Source organism: Python bivittatus, unplaced genomic scaffold (assembly GCF_059951505.1).
Source record: "Python bivittatus isolate LINGU-HERP-01145 unplaced genomic scaffold, Pbiv_v1 ctg000980_np1212, whole genome shotgun sequence".
Lineage (NCBI taxonomy): Eukaryota > Metazoa > Chordata > Lepidosauria > Squamata > Pythonidae > Python > Python bivittatus.
The window spans coordinates 3000767-3027467 of NW_028277125.1; the positions used below are offsets into that span (position 1 = coordinate 3000767).

Sequence of the window (26701 nt, forward strand, 5' to 3'; positions counted from 1 at the left end):
AGGGTTTGCGCAACAACCTGAGCTACATGCCAACAAACAAGGTCACCATAACCAAGCTTGGAATGATTTGTGAATGAACTACTGGGTGTTTAACTGAACTTGTTAAGCAGGTGGGGTGAACAAATCCATTTTTCCCCCGCCAGCAGCAGGCTCTTTCGCATAAGAAACCACAGGATGTTCCAAGAATCTTCTTCCAAAGAATTAAGGATTCCCAACATAGAAAAGGAGAGCAGCGTGAGCTGTTGGCCAAGACATGCTGGTAAATCCATGGTTTGTTGGGGTGGAGGGGGAGAAGGGAGGGGGAGGGGAGGGGGAAGGGGAGGGTGATATCTGAGCATTGCACATAAAGCAAATCTTTGGGACAGTACTTCCCATAGCCCTGGTTTTTTTTTCCTTTTTTTTACATTGTGATCAATCTTATACAAAATTAATTGAAAATCATTGACATTCTATTATTTAAATCACTTAGCATGTTGGAAGTAGAGAAAGGAGAAAAAAATTCCCTGCTCCCTTACAATTTAGGTGTGCATGCATCCATTAAAGGCCATTTTACCTTGTTTAGGGCCATAGAACAGCGTTGCCTAACCTTGGCAACTTCCAGATGTACGGACTTCAACTCCCAGAATTCTCATCAACGGCCATGTTGGCTGTGGAATTCTGGGATTTGAAGTTCACATACCTGGAAGTCGTTAAGGTTGGGAAATACTGCTCTTGAAGGATCCCCTACTCCCAGCCGGCTGATTGCCTTCCTAGAAGTAATACAACACCCACTTCTTCCCCCTGTGAATTTCTCCTTGAGTGATGGCACCAACATGTCAGGGCAAAATGGAGCATCTCTCAAATCCAGGACAGATGGAGAACCAAGTTTGGGATGGGTTGTTTTTTGTGTTTTGCTTTTTTTGCTATGGCAGGCACAGCACAACTGGAATAGATATTCAGGTGTTTTTGCCTTCCACATCCCTCCTCCTGTCTGTTCTATGTTCTCATGGGGATGAAAATAAACTTGAACCCTTCAAAAACCTTTTCTTGGGAGACTCCAAATCATTACACACTTAGTCTTCCAGCAGAGCTCTTTTTTATTTTTTGGAAGATCCAGCAGATCGTTAACCAAGGCTGGAATTCTCATACATTGTAGGAGGAGAGCAGTGTTAGTTTACAGTGACAAAAAATCCAGAGGAGTCTGGTAGCATCTTTTCCGACTCACAAATTTCATTCAAAGCCAGACGCTTTCGTGAGCTGCAGCTCTCAGGCTCCCTCTGACCAAAGCCTGGATCTACAGGCTTGCAAGGGAGCAATGCGTCTGTTGGTTTTAGCCACCACAAATGCCCACCCTGGGATTAATTCCTGCAAGCAAAATCGATCTGGACCAAATGTCCAAGCAAAGGGACTCCTAGTTGTGCAAGTAGAAGACACTGCCTTTCCCCAAGGAAGATCTCCTGGCTCAGGGATCCCACCCACCCCACCCACCCTTGGAAGGAAGAAGCAAGGGATGTCCCAACCAAAACCCAACGCTTCACTTTTTCCTTGACCGGTGTATCTCAACCTTGGCAACTTTAAGATGTCTGGACTTCAACTCCCAGAATTCCCAAGCCCTGCTGAAGATGTCAGGTTCAATCCTTCCTTCCCTATCTCGTTTAGGAGATAGGTGGATGAAAAGCACTCTGTTGACCCCCAGGAAAGGGGTCTTCGTGCCTCTGTAATCCTCCTATAGAAAATATAGGAGTATATAACCATGAGCCCAGTGGCTTCCTGTGCAATTCCCATCTGGATCTAAATAGAGATGCTCACCATGGCCAAGAAATCTGGATTTTCTAGTTTAGGCTTAGCAGCCCTCCAGTCTTACCTGGACAGGCCAGGGATTAAACCTGGAACTTGCTGCTCGCAAGTAAAGCTTATCCTGCAGAAGAACATCAGTTGTATCAATGATGGGTCTCAAGGGCTTTCATTTTCCAATGACGGAGACTTAGTTCTGTATCTAGAGATGCTGGGGACTTAGATCAGGGACCACCCCAAATGGTTTTTCTAACATTGAGCCACCAGCCCTCCCTAAGTTTTCATGTTTATTGGACAGCTGTGGTAAGGATGTGATGTCTCACCAAAGTTGGGTTAAAACACTACCAAAATTCTGTTCTAGATTCGCCAAGTTCCGTATCTTCCCAAGCAAGTTTTAGCTCCGTGGACTCAGAGATCCATGTAAAAGAGGCCGTGGGTTTTATGCGTACATTCCTCCATGAAAAATCTCAGGTAATGACTTTCTCTTGTGTTGCTTCAAAACACGGGCCTTGTTCTGCCAGGCGAGTAACCAGGAGACCTGCCTGTCTCAAGGAAGACGTAGTCCGTTTAATCCAGGCACTGAATTAATTCATTCTCATTCAACCCATTAAACCATTTGGTATCTAAACAGGCTGGGTACCTCCTGCCCATTAAACCGTGCATGCACAAAATTTATGGTGCAGTGCAAACACTGCTCGCTAGGCCTTGCACATGCTTGTTCAAGCAGCTGGTGTGTGAACCAGCCGCAATGTAAGTTGGAGTGGTCCAGCTGTCTCTGTATCTGTCCAGATCACTCCAGTTTCTCCTGCAGGACTAAGGTCTCTTTTTAACTTTGTGGGGTGGTCCGTAGGATGTGCCTGAGAAGATAAAGTTCTTGGAATGTGTGGACCTCATTAGCACAAGTATGGACAACGAGAAAGATGGCTTCCGAGATGAGTACTGCAATGCAACGTTGCTTAGAGACATCCTCAGGGTGAGTGTCTTTACACACACAGCGACACAAAGAATGAAAACATCTGGAAAAGAGCCCTGACGGGGGAAACACAAGCATCCCACTGCAATCTGAGCAGGCTTGACTAGGAGAAGTGCAGCCTGGTTGTGCAGGGACCAAATGGGTGTGGGAATGAAATGAAGCGTCCAGGAAAATTACAGCAACATTTTCTTGCAGCTCCTGTTTATAATCTTATAATCCATGCTTGCTTTGGATTCTGTTTTTCCTTCCTTCCTTCCTCCCTCCCTCCCTCCCTCCCTCCCTCCCTTTTCTTTCTCTTTCTCTTTCCTATCTTCCTTCCTTCTTCTTTTCTTTCTCCTTTCTTCTTTCTTTCTTTCCTCCTCCTCCTCCTTCTTTTTCCCTCCCTCCCTCCCTTCCTCCCTCCCTCCCTTTTTGTTTTCTTTCTGTTTCTCTTTTCTATCTTCCTTCCTTCTTCTTTTCTTTCTCCTTTCTTCTTTCTTTCTTTCTTTCTTTCTTTCTTTCTTTCTTTCTTTCCTCCTCCTCCTCCTCCTCCTTCTTTTTCCCTCCCTCCCTTCCTCCCTCCCTCCCTTTTCGTTTTCTTTCTGTTTCTCTTTTCTATCTTCCTTCCTTCTTCTTTTCTTTCTCCTTTCTTTCTTTCTTTCTTTCTTTCTTTCTTTCTTTCTTTCTTTCTTTCTTTCTTTCTTTCTTTCCTCCTCCTCCTCCTCCTTTTTCCCTCCCTCCCTCCCTCCCTTCCTCCCTCCCTTTTCGTTTTCTTTCTGTTTCTCTTTCCTATCTTTCTTCCTTCTTCTTTCTTTCTCTTTCTTTCTTCTTTCTTCTTTCTTCTTTCTTTCCTCCTCTTCCTCCTTCCTTCCTTCTCTCCCTCCCTCCCTTTTCTTTCTCTTTCTCTTTCCTATCTTCCTTCCTTCTTCTTTTCTTTCTCCTTTCTCCTCTTCCTTCCTTCCTTCCTTCCTTCCTTCCTTCCTTCCTTCCTTCCTTCCTTCCTTCCTTTCTTTCTTTCTTTCTTTCTTTCTTTCTTTCTTTCCTCCTCCTCCTCCTCCTTTTTTTTCCTCCCTCCCTCCCTTCCTCCTTCTTTCTCTCTCTCTCTCTCTCCTCCTCCTCCTTTTCCCTCCCTCCCTCCCTCCTCCTCCTCCTCCTAGTTTCTTTTCCCAGGAATAGCCTCCCCAAACACTGAGGAACGGGAACAAACGTTGTCCAGAATTGCCAAGATAATCAGCTGCATTCTCACCCACTGCCTCAACAGAGAAGTGAGTTGCTTTTTTCCAAGGGTTGCTGAATGGCAGAGCCCGGTTTCACCACTACAGGAGAAAGCAACGGCATCCGGCTGGGAATCCCACCGCAGGGGAGCTTCAGTCCCCAGCCCAGCCTCCTCCTAACAGCCGCAGTCCTGCAATATCCATCGGCTTATCAGGCACCACCAATGAACGCGTTGGCTGGAACACAAGGGCTGTAGCTCCCGTCTTCTGCAGGAAGACCGAGCAACTGAGCTGAGGTTTCTTCCATGGGTTGGGTTACATCTCCCATCATCCCCAACCATTAGTGTGCCTGGTAGAAAGCAAAGCTGACTCCAATCCAACATTGGTCTAGTTCACTAATTACTTGATCTCTGCACAAAGGATGTTTCTCAACATTCTTCTCCAAATTCTCTCCAGTTTTTGGAGTTCCAGCTACTTCCGTTTTGTTCCAGGTACTGCAGTGTTTCTCAACCTCGGCAACTTTAAGACGTGTGAACTTCAACTCCCAGAATTCCTCAGCCAGCCCTGCTGGCTGGGGAATTCTGGGAGTTGAAGTCCACACGTCTTAAAGTTGCTGAGGTTGAGAAACACTGGTCTCTTGTTTCAGTTTTCAGTTCTGACTTAGATACACATGGTTTGCTGCAATTTTGTTCTCTCTGGAGTGTATGTTTCTCTTCTACATTATTGACCCACATCATCCGTAGATTAAATATAAACTAGGAAAAAGCAATTGTCATGCAATAACACTTATATCTTTGCATTGGTCTCTCTGTTTTTGGTGTGGTGTTTTCACAGTGATGTACCACAGAAAAGCATGTTTGTTGTGATGGTGTGCATAGCATGTATCCAGTTTTTTTGTCCTGTGGTCCATATGTAGGCAGGATTGTGTGTCTTAGAAAAACACCTCACAAAAAGAATATTAAAACACCCCACAAAAAGTTTGTTGTGATGGTGTGCATAGCATGTATCCAGTTTTTTTGTCCTGTGGTCCATATGTAGGCAGGATTGTGTGTCTTAGAAAAACACCTCACAAAAAGAATATTAAAACACCCCACAAAAAGAATACTAAAATGCCCACAAAAATAATACTAAAACACCCCCAAAAAGAATATTAAAACACCCCCAAAAAGAATATTAAAACACCCCACAAAAAGAATACTAAAACGCCCCACAGAAACGTCTCTGCGTCAAGACTGCTTTTTTCTGGCCGCGAGTCAGAAGAACCAGAACCGAGGAGAGCTGCGTGTCTCATTTCCCACCCCAGGGAATGAAGGCCTTCAAGCTGGGCAAGATCGCCGGTGGGCTCATACTTGCTTGCAGTGACTCCAGCGAAAGCGTTTGCTACTGGGCTGCTGATGGACTCCACCGCCTGTACACCTTGGTCGTGCACCAGAAAAGTAAGGGGAGCCCGGGGCGTTTCCCAGCCTGGCAGCCAGCGCGCGGGTTCTTGGCAGATCAGCCACCTTTGCCAGATGCTTCTATTAGAAAACCCTTGCCGACCTATAGATACGGTGACCCTATTTTCTTGGAAAAAATAAATCCAAACCTGAAAAAGGGGCACATCTGAAAGAGGTTCCAAAGGACAAAAAAAATTAATTGTTTATGTTTATAACTTTGCATTACAAAGGAAAATTCAAGAGCAAAACCAAGAAAGCTTTTACAAAAACGCATATGCTAATAAAAATGCCTAAAATCAAACCGTATATGTACATTTATTTTAAAAAGACAATTCAGTTTCCCTATTTTTCCCATGAATGGGAACAACTGTGCCTCACAGGGTACCCTTTGTACGGTAAAAGTTAAATGACTGAAATAAAAGACAAAAGTGAGTTTTTGAAAAATAAATAAATCTAAAGGACAGCTTTCTGAAATAAAGGATGTCTTTTATAATGAAGGACATACGGTCACTGTATCAATAGGACATAACCTGTCCTTGATGTCAAACATCAAATCACCTTGCCATCTCGGAAGCAAAGGTGGATTTCTTGTAGCCACCATGCTCATGACCACCATTTTGCCTTTTTTGACCCCCTCCCTGCAGACACCCCTCTCTCCCAGAATCCTTGGTGACCACTTCCTGGTGTCTCCCACCTTTGCTGGGACTCAATTCGGAGACTGTTGTGGCTGGCGGGGAGTTTGGGCAATTTGCTCAGGCCATACGCTAGAAGTTCTGCAGAGACTCCCTGCGTGTTTTTGGCCAATCAGCCTCTCTCAGCCCAGCCTACCTGAGAGGGTTGTTGTGGTAGGGATAAGCACAACCATTTCCAAGCACCATGATCCTGCCATCGTTCAGGGACGATCACGGTACAGATTTGGAAAGCCAGAGTGACAATATTCACTACTCTTTGCATGCCTTTCCTGAGGTCTGACGAAGGCAGAGGATAATCAGGAGTACATAGAACTTCTACAGGAATGGGAAGAAGAGAAGATTTTCTGGCTGGCTTGGTTTTCAGACGTTAGCATGGCCACTACGGTAAGTTTCTAATCACGCTAATTGAACACTTGTCTTTGGCAAGAGACAGCCGATTTGTTAACTGCGTTTGGGCATCATTCTGGGACAGGTGGGCTGCGTTCCCACAACGTGCTTACCCTGGTTCCTGAATTCACCCACTTTGGGGATCCACGCAGTAGCCTGAATTTTAAAGTAGTCAGAATTCTCATCTCTGTATAACAAAATGGGCTGAAGCACATTCTTATCCGCTGCTGTTTTTGCTGCTTTTGATAAACGTTCATTCTTTGCAACAGTTCACCTACTACCCGCCCTCTTTCTATCCGCTTTGGCATGTCTTAAACTATTGTCCATTTTCTTGTCTTTAATTATTGTTCGATCAAGGTACACAATTTCATCTGCTCACCATGTAGATTATGTAGAATTTGCACTCATTCGTCTTCCCTATCAAGCATGACTACTCTGATCTTCAATACAGAGAGTCGTCGCTTAGCGACCACTTGTTCAGCGATCCTTTGAAGTTACAATGGTGCTGAACAAGGGGGACTTACGACCGGTCCTCAAAGTTGTGGCCATCGCAGTGTCTCCGCAGTCACACGATTGTGATTTGAGCGCTTGGCAACCGGCTTGCACTTATGACAGTTGCAGTGTCCTGCAGTGTCGTGATCGCCATTTGCAACCTACCAGCAGGGAAGGTCGCAAGTCGCTCCTGCTCCCGCTGCTTTTACTTCTGAGGAGCCCTTGAGCGGCAGGGCGAGTGCAGGCCTTGGGCAACCGGGCAGCTGGCCGCCTGCCACACTTGCACCATACTGCAGCACCTACCTGCGTGCCCCGCCTACCCCCTGTCTGCCTGCAGTTGTGCCACATGGCAGTGCCCACCCGCGCACCCTGCCACACGTGCACTGCACCACCACCCACCCAGCCCACCCGCACTCCACAGCACTCATCCACCCACTGGCCTACTTGCAAGCTGCCTAAGGAAAGGCTTGTTGTGACCAGGACTTGCAACTTCCTGCCAGCTTCCCCATTGACTTTACCTGTTGGAAGCTGGCAGGAAGTCACAAGTCCCAGTCATGTGAGGTCCTCGCTTAATAACCTGCGATCTTCACTTAACGATGGCAATGGGGACTGCCCCAAGGGTGTGCGAGGGTTCAAGGGAGGTGTGGTGAGGCTCAGGGAAGGGTGCGTGAGGGTGAGAGGCACTGCAAGGCTCGAAGAGGGTGCACAAGGGTGTAAGGGAGGTGTGGTGAGGTCAGGGAGTAACTTTGGTCACTGAACAAATGGTCATAAGTTGAGGACTACCTGTGGTGCTTGTCAGGAAAGAACAGAAGTGCAATAGACTAATTTGAAAAAGAGCAATTCCACTGCAAGATTTTTATTGCATCCCCCATATGTTGTTCTGGTAGTGCATTGACTAATTTTGTAGTGAGGAGCCAAATTTCGCTGTTCCACACTCCCATGGTCAGGCCTCACTTTAATTCTGTTTCTAGATATTTAAAAAATGCCTGCGTGCAGATGATCAGATGGAGCTCATTCTGACCGCCCTCAGAGGCATGAGGGATGACAACATCCATAGCACCAAAGCCGCCGTCCGCATGCTGCAAGCGATGCTAAGAGAGCCCAGACCCAATTTTGTGAAGGTAAAGGGTTGGCTATGGGTGGGGAGAGAGCCCCCAAGTGTGCAATCTGTTAACACACTCACTCCGCTTGGCCATTCAGCCATGCAAGGGGGTGTGTCTGTGTGTGTAAAAAGGGGGAAGGGCTTCAGTTATGCAGTCACTGCTGCCATCTTGACTATTTTGCTTCCCTCCCTCCCCTACAGTTGCTCCACCTGGGTCAAAAACCATCATTTGGGAAAAACAAGATATCAACTGACTACTCAGGGTTTTCAACCTTTACGATGGGTGGACTTCAGCTCCCAGAATTCCCCAGCCAGCATGCTGAAGTCCACCCATCATAAAGCTGCCAAGGTTGAAAAACACTGGAGCGTGTCTCATATCAGAGAAGTACAGTGGCAAGCCTTCATTACATCACTAATGCCATCAATGGCCAAACAAGCAGCAATGGGTGTGGTTTGGTTCCTGCAGCCAACCATGGTTTGGGAAGTGTGTCCTCTGCTGCCAAGTGCTAGCAGAGAATTCTCTTATAGAGAGGCTCACTTTTGCAGCTGCTCTTTCTTTCCAACTCTCTTCCTTGGAGGACTCAGTAGGCAAAATGGGGAAGTGGGAGCAAGTTCTCCCAACATGGGTGGATTAAACCCTGTGTACAGTTGATGTCTTTGGAACTACAGGTAGTCCTTGCTATCCGACCACAATAGGGACTGGAATTTAAGTCACTAAGTGATTTGGTCATTAAGCGAATCAGAGCTGATTTTATGACATTTTTATGATAGTCATTAAGCAAATCACATGTTTGTTAAGCAAATCATGTGGTCATTAAGCAAATCCAGCTTCCCCAATGAACATTTTTGCCGGAATTCACTTAACAACCATGTGATTCACTTAACAACCATGTGACTTGCTTAATGTCCACGCTGACTCACTTAACGAACATTGTAAAAAATGTCACAAATCGCAATCACGTGACTGCGGGGATCGTAAAGCACTTTTCCCAAGGCCATCGTAACTCCGAACCATTGTTAAACAGTCATTAAGCAAGCACTATCTATAAAGCTAATTTCTTCAGAATTAGTTGATTCAGTCAACCAATCTTTTTGGTGTTCCTGCAATGGCACAACATACTGATCCAGCTAAATGCAGTCTGGAAAATGGGCAAGCTGGTGTTTGCCCCTTTCTTGCCTTTTTCTGCAGATCAGAGCAGTTTCTACCACTCATCAGAATGGCTGAGACTTGCAGCTGGACACATCTGGAGGGCAGCCAACCGGGAAAAGCTAATAAAAGTATCTCATCAATACAAGAGTAACTGATTTCAAAGTCATGTCTGGGATCTGTAGTTCAGGAGTGTTTAAGAGTAGAAAAGTTTCAGCAGAACTGCCATTCCTGGAGTTCTTCTGGAGAAGCCCACAGTCAGAAAACGGGGGGATGATTTATCATGCAGACACACCATCGGAGGGAACCCTCCCTTTCCTCTTTCCTTCATCCCAGGTGCCCAAGATTGTCAAATCAATGTATTCCTCCTTGGAGCATATCACTGAACCTTCCGCCCGCCACGAAGTCTTCCGTTTTCTCCGGCTGGTCGGCAACAGCCACCCCGAAGAGGTTGTGAGGACCATCCTCAGCTGCTCCCTTCAATGTGACTGGTAAGACCAAAAGAAGTGCCTGATGGGTCTTTGGTGGGAGCTGATTCCCTGGCCCTGGTAGATTCACCTTCCAATCAGGTCCTGTTTCCCTGAAGCCTGGACAGGCTTGCCAGTGACATTTCAGTGGGGTTTGACACGTAGGGCAGTGTTTCTCAACCTTGGCAACTTGAAGATGGGTGGACTTCAATTCCCAGAATTCCCCAGCCAAGGTTGAGAAACACTGATTTAGGGGGTTCATAAAAGATCCCTGTTTTGCCACCTTGAAATAAAACCTCAGCATGAACGTAGCCCCCAAAGAGCCTTACAACCAGTCCAACCAGCTGACCGCCCCTTTTTCCCAACTCGCAGCACTGCCTCGGCTATGTGGAATGCCTTAATGTCCTTCTCCATAATCTCCCAAAAGATCCTGAGTGTGCTGCAGGACACGGTACAGCAGCAGCCTTTCCAATTTGACAAGTCTGGGATGAAGCCTGCCATCATTCCATTGGCGGTACGCATTGAGGAGGGCGAGGCTGGTGGGGGCCTCATGAGGGCTGAAGCTCACGGGTCTTCTGCTCCTCCTCCCCATCATGGCTGTTGTTTGTCCACTATCGTTCTCTCTGTCCAGAGAACAACAGAGGAACCATCAAGATACCCGAGACACCATCGGGCAGGTGTCTTGGAGCTGGCATTAGACAGGGAGATGCATGACTTCAAAATCACAAAGCTGGCTTGTTAAATTACCAAACACCAAGCTACCAGGCCTCTGGTCCCTTTGTTAGAATGGCATTGGGCACAAGGATTTGTTTCTGCCTCATTGCACTCTTTGTGTTCAATGTTAAAGACCTCCATCAATGACCCCAGCATTGGGTGGGGTGAAGCAGTTGCCTTGGGACCATGTCGTTGGTGTCATGAATAGAAGGGTCATGTTAGTTAGCTGGGTTGCAAAGGAGATGTTATCATTCCACCTTGTCAAGCTTTTGGCCTTGGGGACTACAATGTCTTCTCCAACACATATGGGAAAAATGGAAGCCGGACTACCCATGTGGGCTCTATGCATGTGAGGTGGGATGAGAAAAATTGACCCGAAGGAGTCTTTCATTGTCAAAAGAAAGGACATCTCCTTCTTAAATCTTCTTAGGAGCACAGCCCATCTGGCTCTTTGGGGTCTTCCTCCCTCTGAGCCATCCCTGTTGAGGTGCCACCGTGAGAAACACAAGGGTGCCTCCCCCTCCCCCAGGTTCCCTCCAGCTCAGCTAAGACCAGCATCTCCTCCCTTCCTTCCAGGCCACAGCTGCTCTTCAAGAGATCTTGAGACACCCACCTCCAGCCTGCAAGGAGTTGCTGAAAGTGATGTATCCCACACTCTGCATCGCCCTGCTCTGCCAGATGTCCTACACTGTGCACGTCAAACCCAAAGAAATTGATCTATATTGGAGGACTTGCAAGGAGCAGAAAATTCCCACCCCTCCTCTGCCTCTGAGGTGCTCTGCTCTTCCACTGCAAAGGGAAATTTGTGGGGCAGGGGGAAGGTTAAATTTGTTGGTTCAAAGACACTCTGTTTCTTGCCCCCAGAAAAGGCAAGGATGAAACTTCCAACCCTTCTACACCATTTTGGATTTTTTAAAGGGGTAAAATGAGTTCACATTTTACATTGTTAAATAAATAAATTGGTTAAATAAATAAGTCAGTTTGCCAGACTTTAGAAAAAAGAGGGGGAAAGGGGGAATTGAGTAGAGCGCCATAAGCAGAACCAATTTCTAAACAGTCCTCCATTTCCTCTCACAACCTGGGTGAAGCCAGGATGACCTCACACCCATCACGGCATGATTTACTCAATGGCATCCCTTCCCCTTGCATGATGATGCCCCTCTGGCTTGCTCAAGTGGCAGAAAGCAGTGTTAAGGGGTGCAGGAGGAACCTCTGACTGGGGTTACGCTCCTTGTAGGGCAGCTCTGAGGACCCTACAGATTCTCATCCGACGTTTGAGCAAAGGGGACCAGGCTCTTATTATGAATCAGAGGAGAGGATCTGAGCTGCTGTGTCATCTGGCAACCCACCAGAAGGGGCTTGTGGTCTTTACTAAGTAAGTCTCCAGCTTTCCATTCCTAAAGTTATTTACAGTTATTGATTTACTTATTGAAAGAAAGAAAGAAAGAAAGAAAGAAAGAAAGAAAGAAAGAAAGAAAGAAAGAAAGAAAGAAAGAAAGAAAAATCCTGCCCTTCAAAACAAGCATTGCTCCAGGTTGCTTGGCACAGCCTTAACAGCAACAAAATGTGCCACCTCTTTGAACTGGGGTCAACTCCTGGTGACTTCCTGGACATGGTCAAGAAGGTGCACATTCATTTCTCTGTCTTATGAATGATGGTGCTGCTGGTGATGATGATGATGATGATGATGCAAAAACCTGCACTATTTTCTTTATTTATTCCTTATCCACTAGGTCTCTTTCTACCTTTTTGATCTTTTATGTAGCTATTTATTCTGCTCCTTTAAATATTCTAATAAGTAAATGATAAGCAAACAAACAAAAAAAAGGATTTGTGATTTGGGAGCAGGGAGGAAGGGCTGAAATGAAAGATCTCCCCCTTGTCTCAAGTTCTTTCCCATCCAGAGAGAGATGCAGGCAGGGAGGGGAAGTGAATGAGCGAAGGAAGATGGTAGTACTGTAAGTGAGGTGCACAAAGGAGCCCTCTAAGTCTCAGATCAGTTTCCTCCAAGTGGGGGAAACTTGCATCATCTTCTAAATGCCAGCCGGGACTTTGGGGCATCCACTTCTTTTGTGGTCCAGTCTCTTCTAGCTTCCCTATCCTTTCTCCTTTCTGGAACATTTCTCAACCAGCCTGCTCTGAAAGGAGATCAAGAAAGACCATTCCCCACTGGTGAGCTGAAGGGCTCTTTCCCATCCTGGGGTCAGCAGAAAATAAGCTTGCATGAACTGCACTGTCTCTCTCCTTTCTTGATTGCTTCTATTCCCAGTTCCTCCACTTCCCCAACTTTCCTCCAAGGTAACGGTAGCAAAGGATAATAGATTTTGCACACCTTGACCTTGCTCTGGGATGATGTTGGAATAAGAAGGAAAGCTCTACTTTACCACTGGTACAGTTACAGGTGACCTAAGTCTCCACCGCTCCTGAGCAGGGCTGAGTGGACAAGGTAAAAGGGGAGGAGGGGAATAGTAGAAAAAAGAGGTTACCAGGACAGGTTTCTGCCAGGGTGGGGCAAGGAGTGTGGACAAGGATCTGCCAGATACAAAAAAAACCTCAAGATGGTAGTTATGTTGGTATGATTGAAGCTCCACCTGATTTTTATGTGTGATGCCTACCCTGTGGATCCCCCTGGATCCCCCTCTTCCTTGCACTTCCCATATTTTTCTTTTCCAATGACAGAGCTCTACTACGAAACGAGGGATGTGAAAACATGCTGCCCTATATCATGAAGATTTTGGACAGCAAGGAAGACCCAGTACATATTATAGTGATGACATTTTTGGTGGAGGTAAGCTGACTGTGTTTGACAGGAGGAGAAGAACTGGGGAAAGCAGAAAGGGTAATGCAGGGTTATGATGACACTGGAACTGCTCTCCATCCTTGAAGTTGCCTTTGGGAAGTAGGAAGACCTTGGGGAAATGGGCAGTATCAGCTTTGGTTTTCCTATTCCAGCTGCTTCAACAGAAAACCTTTGATGTGACTATTGAAGAAGACCTCATCCAGTATCTCCGCAAGCAGTTGAATGCAAGCCAATTTGAGCTCAGATCTCTGGCCCTGGAGGGCCTGCTGAGCTTCAGCACTCATCCAGAGAAGGTGAGCAAGACCCAAATGGACTCATGGGTCACAATTTAGATCTTTCACTGAGCTGCTTTGAACATCCTGTGAACCCAACCAGAGAGTTTGTTCCAATCCTGCTCTTAAAGGCAAGGTCAGGGAACAACTGAGCATGGGGTCTTCTGCAAGTATGTGTCTTGGTGGGCTGAAATGTCTAACAGACTCTTGGAATACAGAGGAGGGAACAAAATGGCTATGGAAGGGAGTTGGACCATTGTAGAAAAGCATCTCTGCCTTAAACACCCTAGGTATAAGTTGATCTGGAGAATTACTCTGAGAGGCTTTCAAGAACCTGTTACATTACTCTTATAGCAATAAAGATTTTTCTAAAAATCCAAGTGGTTCTTGTTCCTGTTTGCCAACTGCAGGGCTTGACTTTGGTGTACTGATGAGGAAGTCTTCCTAGCAGAGGCTCCTGGACATAGAACTTACCAAGTCAAATGAGATGATAAATCAAATGTCATAGTTTGATTTCTTAGAACTTTTTTTAATATAATGTTTATTAAGAATTTTAATTACAAAAGTAAAAACTAATACAAAGTAAACTTAGAGAAAGAGAAGGGAATGGAGACAAAGAATAAAAAGTGCAGGAAAAAAGAAAAAGAAAGAAAAAGAAAAGAAATATATAAAGAAGTGACTTCCAACCTTCATCACAAGTATAAACAAATTTAATAATTCTTCACCCCTTTAAAGTTAAATAGATCACTCTTCATCCCATGTCCTATCCCTTATCTATAAGCAAATCCATAAAACATCAATTTTTCAATCCTGGTTTCATCAAAAAATCCATAAAGGGTTGCCAGAACATTGCAAAAAAAAAAAAGGCCCTTATTTTAACCTTGATCAAATAAACCAACTTTATATTCCTTACTTTTACTTCTAACAGTCTTAATCTTTAATTCAATCAAATATTATTGTAGGATTTAATTTCTCTTCAGTTCTTCATCCCATCACACAGATTTCTTCAAGCCTTTAACAAGCCTCTTTTGTAGATCCAATAAGAAAACATTTTCTTATTTGATTTATAGTTCCCTTTTAATTTTTAACATGTCAGCCAGTTTCTTTTGCATATCCAGTAAAGCAACCTTTTCCAAAGCATTCTCTTGGCCTGTCATTTGTAGTTCCACATTCTGTACTTTGTCTTGTCAGATTACATTTTTCCACATCTGTCATTCCTTCATTAACATCTTTTGGACATAGTCTATCCATAGAGTCAGACATGTTAGTGATAGTGTTGACATTGTAGTTACTAATTTCTGGCTCCATTCCTCAAAGATCTCCTTTAATATTTCTGATGTAATAATATTTTGTGTCATTTTGTAAGTCCCAGTATTAACTGACATCAAGAATAGGCTTGTATTTTTTTTCTTCTGCTTAAAATCTTTAGACCCCTGTAGTATCTAGTTTCTAAAATAATCACTTATCTTTTTCTATGACTTGCAATAGCCAGGATAGCCAAAATAATTCTGTTTCCCACAAGAAGTTGTTTATTTTGTATAGTTAATTCCAAAATCTTATAGACAAAGTCAATATTCCAAATTTATCTGGACCCTTAATCCACTGATAACCTTCTTAGATCAAATCTTATTTAGCTTTTTTGCTGTTTATTTCAAATTCTTTAAATATTTAAGCTTGTAATTAATTTTTTTTTGTTCAGAGTTGAAGATAAACTCACCCGATGAAGACTTTTCAAACTTGTCATTCTGAAGTCTCTAATAGCTTTATGTTGATTAATAGGCAATTTCCAAAAGTGATTCGAAAGTGAGGTTTGCAAACGTAGTGTCATTTAAAAGGCTCCGCCGCAGTTGTGAGCAAAATGGCTGATCCCGTTGTCTCCCAGTGCTCAAATCCGTGGAAAACCACTATCTTGCAGTCTCCGTGAGGCGCAGCCATCTGGAGCACATGTAGGCAATCTCCCATCCTCTCCTTATCAGAGAGGTTCCAAGGAACTGGTCTACTCTTGGTTGTTGCCACGGTCATCAGGTTCATTTGGCAGTGCTGGCTTCAGTTCGCCATCCCTCCCCTGGAAGTTGGTTTCTTAGAACTTTTGTAAGGGCTGGTGGCTTCCTGTCAGGCCTAGCCCGCGGAACTCCAGGAGAGCATGCAAATTCTGTTCAGCAACGTTTATTAGCTACAACCTCTATCAAGAATCTTCCCAGACTGAACTCTGTTCCCACAGTAGCTATGAAAACAGAGTGAATTCCTCAGGGAGGTGCCAGCCTCATCCTCTTATCTCTTCCTCACCCTTCTGGAGACGAAAGAGGATGCTTGCCTCCCTGAGTGTGGCCTTCATAATTCCATTCCATCACACTTCCGGCACCCAGCATACAAAGTTTGATGGGTGTGAAGCCTGCATTGATCTGAGGGGTTCACTATTTTTTGTGAACCACCCCAACTCCTTTGAGTTGAGTTCCACTCCAAGCAAGTTCATGGACACGCTCATGTTGTTTTCTTGACCACAATACAGAAGAGCTTTCCTGTTACCTTTTTCCAGGATGATCTTTTGATTCCCTGGCCTACAACCCTGGGATTTCCCATCCCAAAACTAACCAGATCCAAACTTGCCTAGCTTCTGAACCCAGATAAGGCAAGTTAGGGGGTCCATCAGCACCGTTTCATTTATCTCAACCCTTCTAATTAGCAGGTGCATTCCTGACTCATCCTTTTCTGTCCTGCAGGTAGAAAAACTGGTGCCCGCCTTGCCAGATATCTTGGCAAAGTTAAGAGATGTAAACCGAAAAATCAACGTGAAGGCCCTCCAACTTCTTCCAAGTGTCCTGAAGGTTTTGACGAATGAGGAAGTGAACTCGGTCGTTCTGGAGGTGGCTACCAAAGTGCTCCCTCTTTTTGATGATGTAAGTTGGAATTGGTACCATCTCCATCTACCAAAAGGGTGCTGGCTATGTGGTTAAGAGGGGGAAACTGACTTCTCTGGTCTTCTGATCCAGATTTCGGTTTTTCCCTGATATGGTCCTTCTTCCCCCTTTGAAGCTGGAACTTCAAATGTCTCCTTGTCTTCATATGCACCCTTTGGTGGATTCACAAAGCACACTTAACCAGGTCCAGTAAAGACCTAGAAGCCACAACCACATCACATACTTGCTTTTGTTAGTGTCTTGGTTAGTTTGTGTGAGCCATGTGGTGTATTATACAAAGCCAACATTAGTTTGTGGTTCCATATATTGTGTAAGCCAAGAAGAGGGCAGATTTGGTAATCACACAGAGAGGGCATGCTTCGGACCCCTTCAGTAAAAGAGCTCTGACTAGTGGGGTCCAGAAAGCGGGCCTTCTCTGTGGTTGCCCCCACTCTTTGGAATACTTTGCCCCCAGAGGTGAGATCGGCCCCCTCACTCCTGGCCTTCCAGAGGGATTTGAAGACCTGGCTCTGCCATCTGGCCTGGGGTGGGGAGGGAAGACATCAAGCGTGGGGATGGCTAGCCCCTTAGAGGCCTGCTGTCTTCAGCCGCAGAACCATCATCTTCTTGGACTTTTTCCTTCTTTTTGGTAATGTTTTGTATAAATTTCTTATGTTTTATGTATTTATATATATTTATTGTTTTAACGCTTTGTGTGAGCTGCCCAGAGTCCCCCACTGGGGGGAGATGGGTGGAGAGAAATCATCATCATCATCATCAGGTTAAGTGAATTGTGTGAACCCAGTCCACTGAAAATAGAACAGGATGGCCACCACTGGTGCTTGCTAGGTCAGACCAAAGTTTCGCCTAGACCAGTCTCCTGCCTCCAACAGTGGTCAGCCAGATATTTCTGCAAAACTCACGAGACCTGTTTGCCCATAGCCCCCCTACCTATTAAGAGAGGGTCCATCCAGTTCATGATTAATAGCCTTAAGAGTCTTCATGTCCTCAAATATGTTTCATCCTCTTCTGTCCTCATCTCATCCTTTGCTACACCCCCTTCCATGAGCTTTGCACCACATACTCAAAGCTCAGTAAGAATCAATTAGACTCTTAGATACTAATGTAATTCAGTTATTCTAATCATTATGATGCCCAAATGGCCAAAAAAGTCAAGATGGTGGCTGTGGTGGAGTTTGATGGGACCCACCGTCTTGATTTTTTTGACAGAACCCTGCCAAAATTCAAAGACATGGAAGGGAGAGGAGACAATAAGAAGGAAAAAAATGGGAAACTTTAGGAAGTAAGAAAAAATTGGGGAAACCATAAACCAACAACAGAAGGGAGCAGGTAGGTGTGTGCTGTGTACTAGAAGCAACAGAAGAAAGTCACACTTGTGTCTCTGAGCCCAACCAGCTGAGAGTTTGGGTCCTTAAGAAAAAAGTTTGCTTCACTTTGTAGCTGGTGTTGGGGGACCTTCCCCAGGAGGTAGCATTTTTTTCCGTGAGTCAGGACACTTTAGAAGGCTGCATATTCTGTCAATTTAGGATTCATTTCCTAATATGGTATCTACTATAGATCAGACGTTCCATCAGTCCATTGTGAACAGAACTGATAAAAGTGATTGTCTAAATTGGTGTTTCCCAACTTTGGGTAACTCTCAAGGGTGTGTGAACTTCAAATCCCAGAAGTCCAACATCAGCATGGCCATGGAGGAGAATTCTGGGAGTTGAAATCCACATACCTGGAAATGGCCAAAGTTAGGAAACACTGGCCTAAAACATCTGGAATGCTAAAGAAGGTTGCTTTATTGTGTGGAAAAAAAACTTTTTTGGGGGGGTTCTCATGAACTTGCTGACAAGTCATTTTATTCTCCTTCCATATTAATGAGTCTGTTGTTTTCACCCAATTAAGATTCTCCCATAATTATTAGTATTGGAAACCGTGCTGGTAGAATTTAAGCTCTGGGTTGTTTTATTTTAACCTACAGCTAAATGAATCAGGTTAACGCTTTGGCATAAACCTCTTTGCTATAATTTGCAAAGGACAAGATGTTTTTAAAAATCGCTTTGCAATGCTTCACTTACCTGTTGAAGTGGTTAAAGTTTAACATAGAGGTATTAGCAATTATTTCAGTCAGGGGGAAAAAAAACACTTCTTTATGGACCTCAACAGTCCTACCAGAGTTTAGATCAAAGTCCTTGCAATGCTTATCAGTTTGAACAATATTGTGACTTTCTGAATTACTGTACCCTTGCACTAAAGCTGCTGACATTCCATTCACCTTGATATGACTGATTATTCCATCATATTCCTGTCTGGATGAGTCATGTTGCACTGCAGCCAAACGCTTGTCACTTGATGATTGTGGAGCTGCTAGGTAGCACTGAAACCTCTCACAAAAGCCAATTTGGGGTAGCAAAATGCTCTTCCAGCATCCACCCCTAAGAGCCATCTGGAAAACAGACTTATCCAGGGACAGAAAAATGTGATTTTTGGCTACCATGGTTTTCCTCCTACAATATCTTGGAGGGATAGATCGGGTTTCCGTTGAACCTTATTCTAGGTTTTGGGGATGTCAACGTTATCTTGAGTTTTCAACAGTTGTCCACTTGCGGGGATCACCTGGCGCTTATTAGATTAATATGCACTTCTCTGTTTTCACAGGCTTCCAACAAAGTGAGATTTGCAGCTATCTCCACCTTCAGTGGCCTCTTTGATGTCATCAAAAGGAGAAGCAAGGATCAGATGAAAGAGATTGCCATCGAAAGCATGGTGCCGCTGATGATCCATCTCCAGGATGAGAGCATCCATGTGACCCAAGTAGGACAGCATGAACGTGAAAGGGTTTTTAAAAATAGAGGTTCTTTGCTTATTCATTCATTGCATCTGTCTGCCACTGCATCTTTTAGACTCATAGCAGTTTATAGCAATATTAAAACCTACCCGAAGTCCACGGTCTGGTAATAACCCTAATCCCAAATAACATCAGATGATGTAGAGGAGTACAGAGATGGTCTTCAAGAAGGGGTTCAACAGCCATTACAAAAGCACCAGCTTAGTCCAGAAAGACAGGAGGGGTGAGGAAGAAACTCAAGAGTGCCTTGCCCTGATGCTCTCGGGTATAAAAGAGAGAGAAAGAGAATCTCTGCCAGGCTTTCAAGATTCTGTTATTATACCCTATAACAATAAAGTAAAGTTCCAGTAGTCCTTGTGGCATCTGTTTCCTGATCTGGCCTACCTTGAAGGGCTCACAGATAGTGCAATTTCAGAACCAGAACCCAAAGCAACAATGATGATGCATAATGCATGGAAGAGCATCCTTGTTATTCCGTACGGGGGAATTTGCATCTGTTGACTATGGTCTTTTTCGCTGTCCTTTTTGCTTCTCTTGTAAGAATTTTAACTATGCAGCTTTTATGTAAATTCAGCAGAAGTGACAAAGACTGTTCTTTTCCCCCTGCTTGCCAGTAAGTTGACAAAAATGTCTAGGAATATCACAGAATTTAGTGTAATTGCCACTGTGGCCCATCATGAGATTGGACTAGCTCAGTGTATCATTTTATTTAAATGTTATGTCATTTATGCAATAGCCAATAATAGATATGGAGTCCTTGGTGCTCTCTGAGCTTGAATGTTTGTTTGCAGACGTTTCATTACCCAACTAGGTAACATCATCAATGCTGATGTTGATCATTAGGCATTGAAGATGTTACCTAGTTGGGTAATGAAACGTCTGCAAGGAAGCCACCAAGCTCAGAGAGCACCAAGGACTCCACAGTTCAACCCCAACCTACAGAGATTCTCTTCTCTTGGAATAATAGATCTGCTAGTATGACTTTAATTACTGACACCCACATCTGCAGGGGGTGTACAAAAGGGGCATAGCTTTGTTTGCAACGCCATGCCCACCAGATTTTGACCCCCCTCCCTGCAGACACCCATGATTATTAACTGTGAAATGTAATGGATGCTCCTGGGTTGTATAGTTTTCTCATTCTGTTGGTCTAAGTATTTAATAAAGTCTCTATCCAATGGACAATAATCAATAATAAAATTGAATTACAAATCTTTCTCAAAGGCCCTCTGGAAGAGTTCGGCTTTCCCTGCCTTCTGGAAAGCCATCATTGGGGGTTGGGGGGGCAACCTAGGTTGCAAAAGGACGCTGTCCTGGGGAATAGCTGCCATGACTGAAAAACGGTGCCTTATTGCAGTGTTTCTCAATCGTGGCATCTTTAAGATGCGTGGACTTCAACTGGGGAATTCTGGGAGTTGAAGTCCACCCATCTTAAAGTTGCCAAGGTTGAGAAACACTGCCTTATGGTTCAGCCCCTCCACACCTCACAAACCTAGAGTACTACAAGCAGCTTCTTCTGGGAGGACCTTCTTGGATGGGTCACCTCCAGTTGCTCTAGTAAGCCATCCTTGAACCACTGACCTTGACCGTGGCACAACCGTACTCTCAGGACAATGCTTCTTTCTTGCTGCGAGAAACCACAGCTAAAAGTCACCAAGCTTTGCATGTTCTGTGAAGGCAGCTTCCTTGACTTGGCTTGTGCGAAAGCAGCCTGGGGTGTTGTATTCCTGATTTATCTGGGAGATCCAGATTGGAGAAAGCTGGGTCAGAAGGTGGAAATTAACCATGCCAGGACTAACTGGGCTTTGGATAAGGTAGTGCTTAGACTAGACAGATCCCAATGTAAGTTGTGCAGGAAAGATTCCATAAATCCAGGAGGAATGGGGGCCAACATCTCCAGGTCCATCTAGAGGGCTTGACCAGCTTCTGCCTGATCTGTTTAAATCTTTAGTCATGGCAAAAGTCAGACCTGCAGTTCCTTTCTTCTACAGGCATCCTGGCAGGCTTTAAGGAGAATCGATAAGTTTTTGAAATCCTTCCTTCAGTTTTCCATCTCTGAAAATGACCCCTGGAAATTTTGTGCGTGTTTGGTGAGTGAGTCTGCTTTGCAGCTGTTGCTGAGGAGAAGACCATGGCACCCTTGGGTTTTCTGAGGACTGATCAGGGTGTCTTGCCACCATAATGTCAGGAACTCATTCGCTGGGTGCACCTCCCGTGCTGACCACAGTGACTGAATAAATCATTTTCTGGGTTCACGGAGAGCACCCAGGAATTGTGGTGAAATTAAATTGGCTAAGTTCACCCAGCACATGTACCCCAAAGAAAATTAAGCAAGGTCAGCACTGGCCAAGTTCAAAGGGATCTGCCTGATTTGGCAAAACGTGTTGTGCAAATCCAACCGTTGCATTGCTTAGCAAGAAAAGAAGATATTCCATCACTCATGACCTCTTTCTCTTTTGGACTTGCCTGATAGTTGAAACGTTACCGGGAGCAAGGAGAAAGTATCTTTATGGACCAAGCGTTTGCTTTCCTGGATAGCCCCCGGCAATCTCTGCAGGAGGCAGCCGTCAAACTATTAGGTAAGCATGGTGGTTATTGTGTGGCTCCCGTCCATGCGCATTGAATTCCATAAGGGTAAATGAAGAAGAAGACAGTAGGAAGCATGGTGGGTGGAGGCTGGACAGAGAGGCAGGGAGAACTCTCACCCGTTTATTTTGGGTCAAGTAAAGACTGGCCTCCTTCCTTGGGGCAGCCATTTTGTGAGAGTGCCCACTGGCCCAGAAAGGGTGCTGACTCTAGTTTAAACCAACCTGGAAGAAGTCCAGCAGTGAATATTTTGTTTCTGAAACGATTAGAGCAGTGTTTGTCAACCTTAGCGACTTTAAGATCTGTGGACTGTGTTGATGTCCACACAAATTGACAAATACTGGATTAGACAGGGTAGCCCTAGGACTGAAAGCAAATCTCTTGGCTGAATTTGTCTGATGATCTGTGACTCTGAGTTTTGGGCAGACATTTCAAGCCACTGTTTTTTCCCCCAGCTGTGGCAGTAGGACATTGGGGGGATAACTCAAAACTGCTGCCAAGCCAGGCCTAACTTCAGGGCTACCCCCAGGTGAGAACTATCCCAGATTGAGGCAAGAAGGGAATCCGATATAGCAGACACTGGCATCTGATTGGCTTTCTGGAATCAGCTGATTCATCAGGGCAAGGGGATTCTGGTCTGTGGCATTAGAGCACCAGCTGAGCTAAACCCAGGAAGCTTCTTGGCCAGCGGTTGCTCCGTTGAGTCAAAGGTGTCCGGTGGAAGCCATGATGATGTCAAAGTGATGTTGCATGCATTATGATGTCATGGTGCAAACAATGTGCATTGTGCAATAACATTCCCCCACCCTTCCAGGGATGCCCTTGAGCGCAGTGTTGTTAAAACTGATGGGCCACCAAATTCTGGGATCTCTAAGAGAGATCTGTCCCTGATTTGGCTTCCAATGTAGCCCTGGATAAGCAAATGTGCTTTGGTTTGCTGTCTACCTTCATTTTATAAACTTGGGTTGGATTCACAGAGTGACAGGCCTTTGTGGCCAGCAATGTCCTGGGTGTTTCTTTTCCAGAAATCATTGCGCAGGAGACCAACCACAAATCAACTGTCAACGCCATTGCTACTGGTGAGTAAAAAATAACAGGAAAGAGGTTCACCATTGTCACTTTGTGGATTTTTTTCTGATTTCTTTTTGGATATCATTAGGTGGGAGCCATATAGATCTCAAGGGACTTTATTTTTGATATGTCAACTTAGATGACAATCCTGGGATTTTCTGATCTGATTCTGCTTCTGTTGAGATCCGTTGAGGTCAGTTAGGTGCCAGGACCTTTCTAGGTGTTGGCGAATAGAGGTAGTATTTTAATAGAGGAAGAATGCTCCTTCTTCATGGACATGGTTGGTAGTATAGTTCTTCTTCTCGTCCTCCTCCTCTTTCCTCCACTCTTAGTGCTGAATCTTGTGGCTGTGGAAACAAAGCCTTCGAACATTTGCTTGGTGGCCTCTGAAATTGTGGAGAATGCAGGTCATGAGTCTTCTTCAGAGACCTTCCTGGAGAGGTGGCTTGACAGAATAACCATGATCTGCAGAAGATGAGCAGCTTCTCTGAGGACAGAGAAAAGGTAACTTGTCCTTCCCCAAAATTAAGCAAAAGGAAACCAAGAGGATCACCAAGGAGCTGGGGGGATACATGACAGGTGTTCATAAAGGAAAGATGGTCATGCACCTAGATTTCATTTAAATCTGAGAAGAACCTCCCGATGGTAAGATCTTTCCAACAGTGGACTAGTCAACCCATAGAGACTCTGGGTTTTCCATCTGTGGAAGTTTTAAAGAAGCGGCTGGACAGCCACCCCTCATGGATGGTTTAATTTATTTTTCTGCACAATCCAGAGGGTTGGACTAGCTGGCCCTTCTGGTCCCTTCCAACTTCACAATTCTGTGGTTGGCTTCCATTTAGCACAGGCAAGCAAAATGCTGATCTTGCTTCCTGTGGATAATGGACTAAGGCATTCTGGAACCTGACTTCATGCACAGTGAACAAGGAGCTACATTTTGATAGTATGCTAACATGAGAAACCCTGTCATATGAACACCCTCCTTGAGGAAGATGATGATGGTAAGGAAGCTTAAATGAGGAAATGAACCCCTTCCATGAGGTCATCCTTTAGGACACATTCCTGCTTCACAAGCAGAAGATGCCACGGTCTGCAGTAGATGATCATCAAGAACATGTCCTTCTTGCACTCTTGACTGAATTTGTACAACCTACTCTCCCACTTGCACAAGATATGAGCCCCAAAGTATCTAACTGCATTTTTGCTTAGCATTTTATATTTTTAGGTTCCATCAAGTCATAGCTGACTCATGGAGACTCTAAATAACAGCTCTCCATGCTGTCCTGTTTCTCATCACATCATGCAATTCTTGCAGGTGCGTTTCTGTGGCTTCTAGTACTCCATCTATCAACTTCCTTGGTTGTCCACCTCTTCTTCTCCTTCCATCCACCTTGGCCAGCATTATTATTTTTTCCATAGTGTATGATGCACTTATGCAATCTCAGCCAACCTGACCTTCAGTGGTTCATTGGTTTTGGGGTGGTCAATCAAAGGAGGAGTCCTTCAAAGCCATTTCCTTTTCACCTCTGAATCCAAGTAGCTGGTTTCTCCTATCTGGCAGATATTCCTATTTTTCTGCCACCCAGCTTGTTCTGCTGTCCTTCATCAGGGATCTCATCCATCCAAGCCAGTATATCTTGCTTAGCCTGAAGCCAGCTCCTTCTTGATCCCCTAACCACCCCCAATTTGGAGAACCAAGACTGACTCCTTGTTTCTATCTCTAGTTGCCTGGGTCTTGAATGCACGAACTCCATGAATGGCTGGATATTTGGACCAAAGTACAGTTTCACAGTGTGCCTCAAACTGGTGGCCTCAAACTGTGTTGAATTTACACTCTCATAATCTCCAGCCAGCAGAGTCAATGAATCCAGAAGCACAGCTTGGAGAAGATGATCATTCAGGATCTACCGGTTGGATTCCTTTTGGGTATTTGGTCTCCCTCTGGCTACCCTCCCTATATTTCTTAAAACTCTTCAGCTTTGCTTTTCTCCTGAATGTCCTGGTGATGGAATTTCAGAGTAAAACTGGCCTGATCAGAAGGCCCGGGGTCCAGTTAGAGAGCTCCCCCATTTCCCCTTATTGTTGGATACGACAGCATCTTGGTGCCTTTCCAAATCAGGGAAAGAAACACCTTGCACCTGGACCTTACATGAAATTGTTGCATTTATGTATGTAGTACAATTTTGCTGTCCTGCCTTCCAAGGTAGGGAAGCCTATGGAATAAAGTATATCATGAAATAAAATCAAATTACAGTTGAAATACGGTTCCTCTTTCTGGTGATATATCTCAGCGTCCCTTTAGCTAGCCTAAAAGTTTGGAGGGGGGGCACTAAAAAAAGATAGGTGGCTTTTCTGGTCTTTTCAAGATAGAACATTTACCAAGGGGAGAACAAAATAGGGGGTTATGTCCTCCCTTACAGATCCGATCCTTATTTCAGACTATGACCACCTCTCCTCCAGTTCTACCCCTCTTTTCTCTTGAAAAATGGCCATTCTCTCAAATACCCTGTTCCTGCCCCTTGACTGTTCATACAACACCCTAAAACTGGTTGGTTGGTTGGTTGGTCATTTGTTCATTCATTCGTTCATTCGTTCGTTCATTCATTCATTCATTCATATATATTACTTGTTATCCCATCAGTTTGTTGGACTCTAGCCAATTGCATTATAAAACAATAACAGTGAGTTGGAGATACCACATTCAAAGTGCAATTCCTTCTGTTGGCAGCAGCCTGCTGAATGGGATTTGAGAAGCCAAAGGTATGCAAGAGAAGGTTCAAAGAGGTAAGAAGGGAGAATGGTGTGGCTGTGATCCAGCGTGTGAGATGAAACTCAGGCTTTTTTCTACTTTTTCTTGCTGCATCCCCATGATGTTGCCTTCGTTTCATCCCAGCCCATGAATGAGGCTGCAGTCATTCTTGGCTGTAACTGTGTGACAAAAGTGTTTTCCCTCTTATTCCAACACTGTCCCAGGACAGTCTCAGGGAGTGCAAAATCTGCTTAGCTTTGTTACCTGTTATATTTTTTAATTACAAAAAAAACACAAAAAAAACAGGGATACCCTGTAAAATCAAAGGCTGATATTTATCACAATATAATTTTTACCAGCTGTCTAAAACCTCATTTTCTGGGAAAAGCTCTTCTACAATTGCCTCTCCCCCATCCAGTGTTTTTCACAGCACAACTGTTCCTCTAAACCAATGTTGTCCAAACTTGGCCACTTTAAGATGAGTGGACTTCAACTCCCAGAATTCCCCAGCCAGCCATGCTGGCTGGAGAATTCTGGGAGTTGAAGTCCACTCATCTTAAAGTGGCCAAGTTTGGACAACACTGCTCTAAACCAATGTTTTTCAACCTTGGTAACTTTAAAATGTGTGGACTTCAGCTCCCAGAATTTCCCACAGGAATTCTGGGAGTTGGTCCACACATCTTAAAGTTGCCAAGGCTGAAAAACACTGCTCTAAACTTTCAGCTCTAAATACTGGGGGTAAAACTGCTCAATGGCTACTTGATGACAGTGTGACTATCTCTGAAGGCCATCTACTAGGAGACTAGTGGGCTTCCTTGGTTGGCTACCGTGAAACAGACTGCTGAACTGGATGGGCCAGGGGTCCAATCCAGCAAGGCACAGCTTATGTTCTTATATTTATATGTTCTTATGTGCTAAGCTTTGATCCATTTTAATCTCACCTATGTCATCCTGTAGCCCAAGCAAAGATTCCCTTGCCCTCACAATCAGTAGCAATGATCAACAGATCCACAACTCCACAAGCAAGTTGCAGCTCCTGGCTTGATTTGGAACTTGCCACATTCACTGGGCATTTATCATGGTTTGTTTTGCC

At 44.6% G+C, this 26701-nt stretch overlaps 1 protein-coding gene across 1 annotated transcript; it reads left to right on the forward strand.

Annotated features, from left to right (window-relative positions):
• Positions 1 to 1789: 1789 nt before the first annotated feature.
• LOC148213498 (maestro heat-like repeat-containing protein family member 7) lies at positions 1790 to 25082 on the forward strand. Its single transcript, XM_088132208.1, has 20 exons — positions 1790 to 1916; positions 2135 to 2244; positions 2624 to 2746; positions 3883 to 3990; positions 5243 to 5375; positions 6342 to 6451; positions 7918 to 8067; positions 9532 to 9686; positions 10035 to 10176; positions 10953 to 11149; positions 11614 to 11751; positions 13056 to 13164; positions 13329 to 13469; positions 16169 to 16345; positions 19013 to 19168; positions 21194 to 21292; positions 21676 to 21781; positions 22814 to 22867; positions 23192 to 23363; positions 24584 to 25082. Exons 1-19 carry the CDS (start codon positions 1790 to 1792, stop codon positions 23335 to 23337), a joined length of 2481 nt encoding a protein of 826 aa, XP_087988334.1. The 3' UTR covers positions 23338 to 23363; positions 24584 to 25082.
• Positions 25083 to 26701: the final 1619 nt, after the last annotated feature.

Bases quoted from the DNA above. Each gene is read 5' to 3' on its own strand.
- LOC148213498 (XM_088132208.1), top strand. From the start codon at position 1,790: ATGGCCAAGAAATCTGGATTTTCTAGTTTAGGCTTAGCAGCCCTCCAG. The intron at 9,687-10,034 runs GTAAGACCAAAA...CCCAACTCGCAG, and splicing joins TGCTCCCTTCAATGTGACTG to CACTGCCTCGGCTATGTGGA. The intron at 22,868-23,191 runs GTGAGTAAAAAA...CTCCACTCTTAG, and splicing joins TGTCAACGCCATTGCTACTG to TGCTGAATCTTGTGGCTGTG.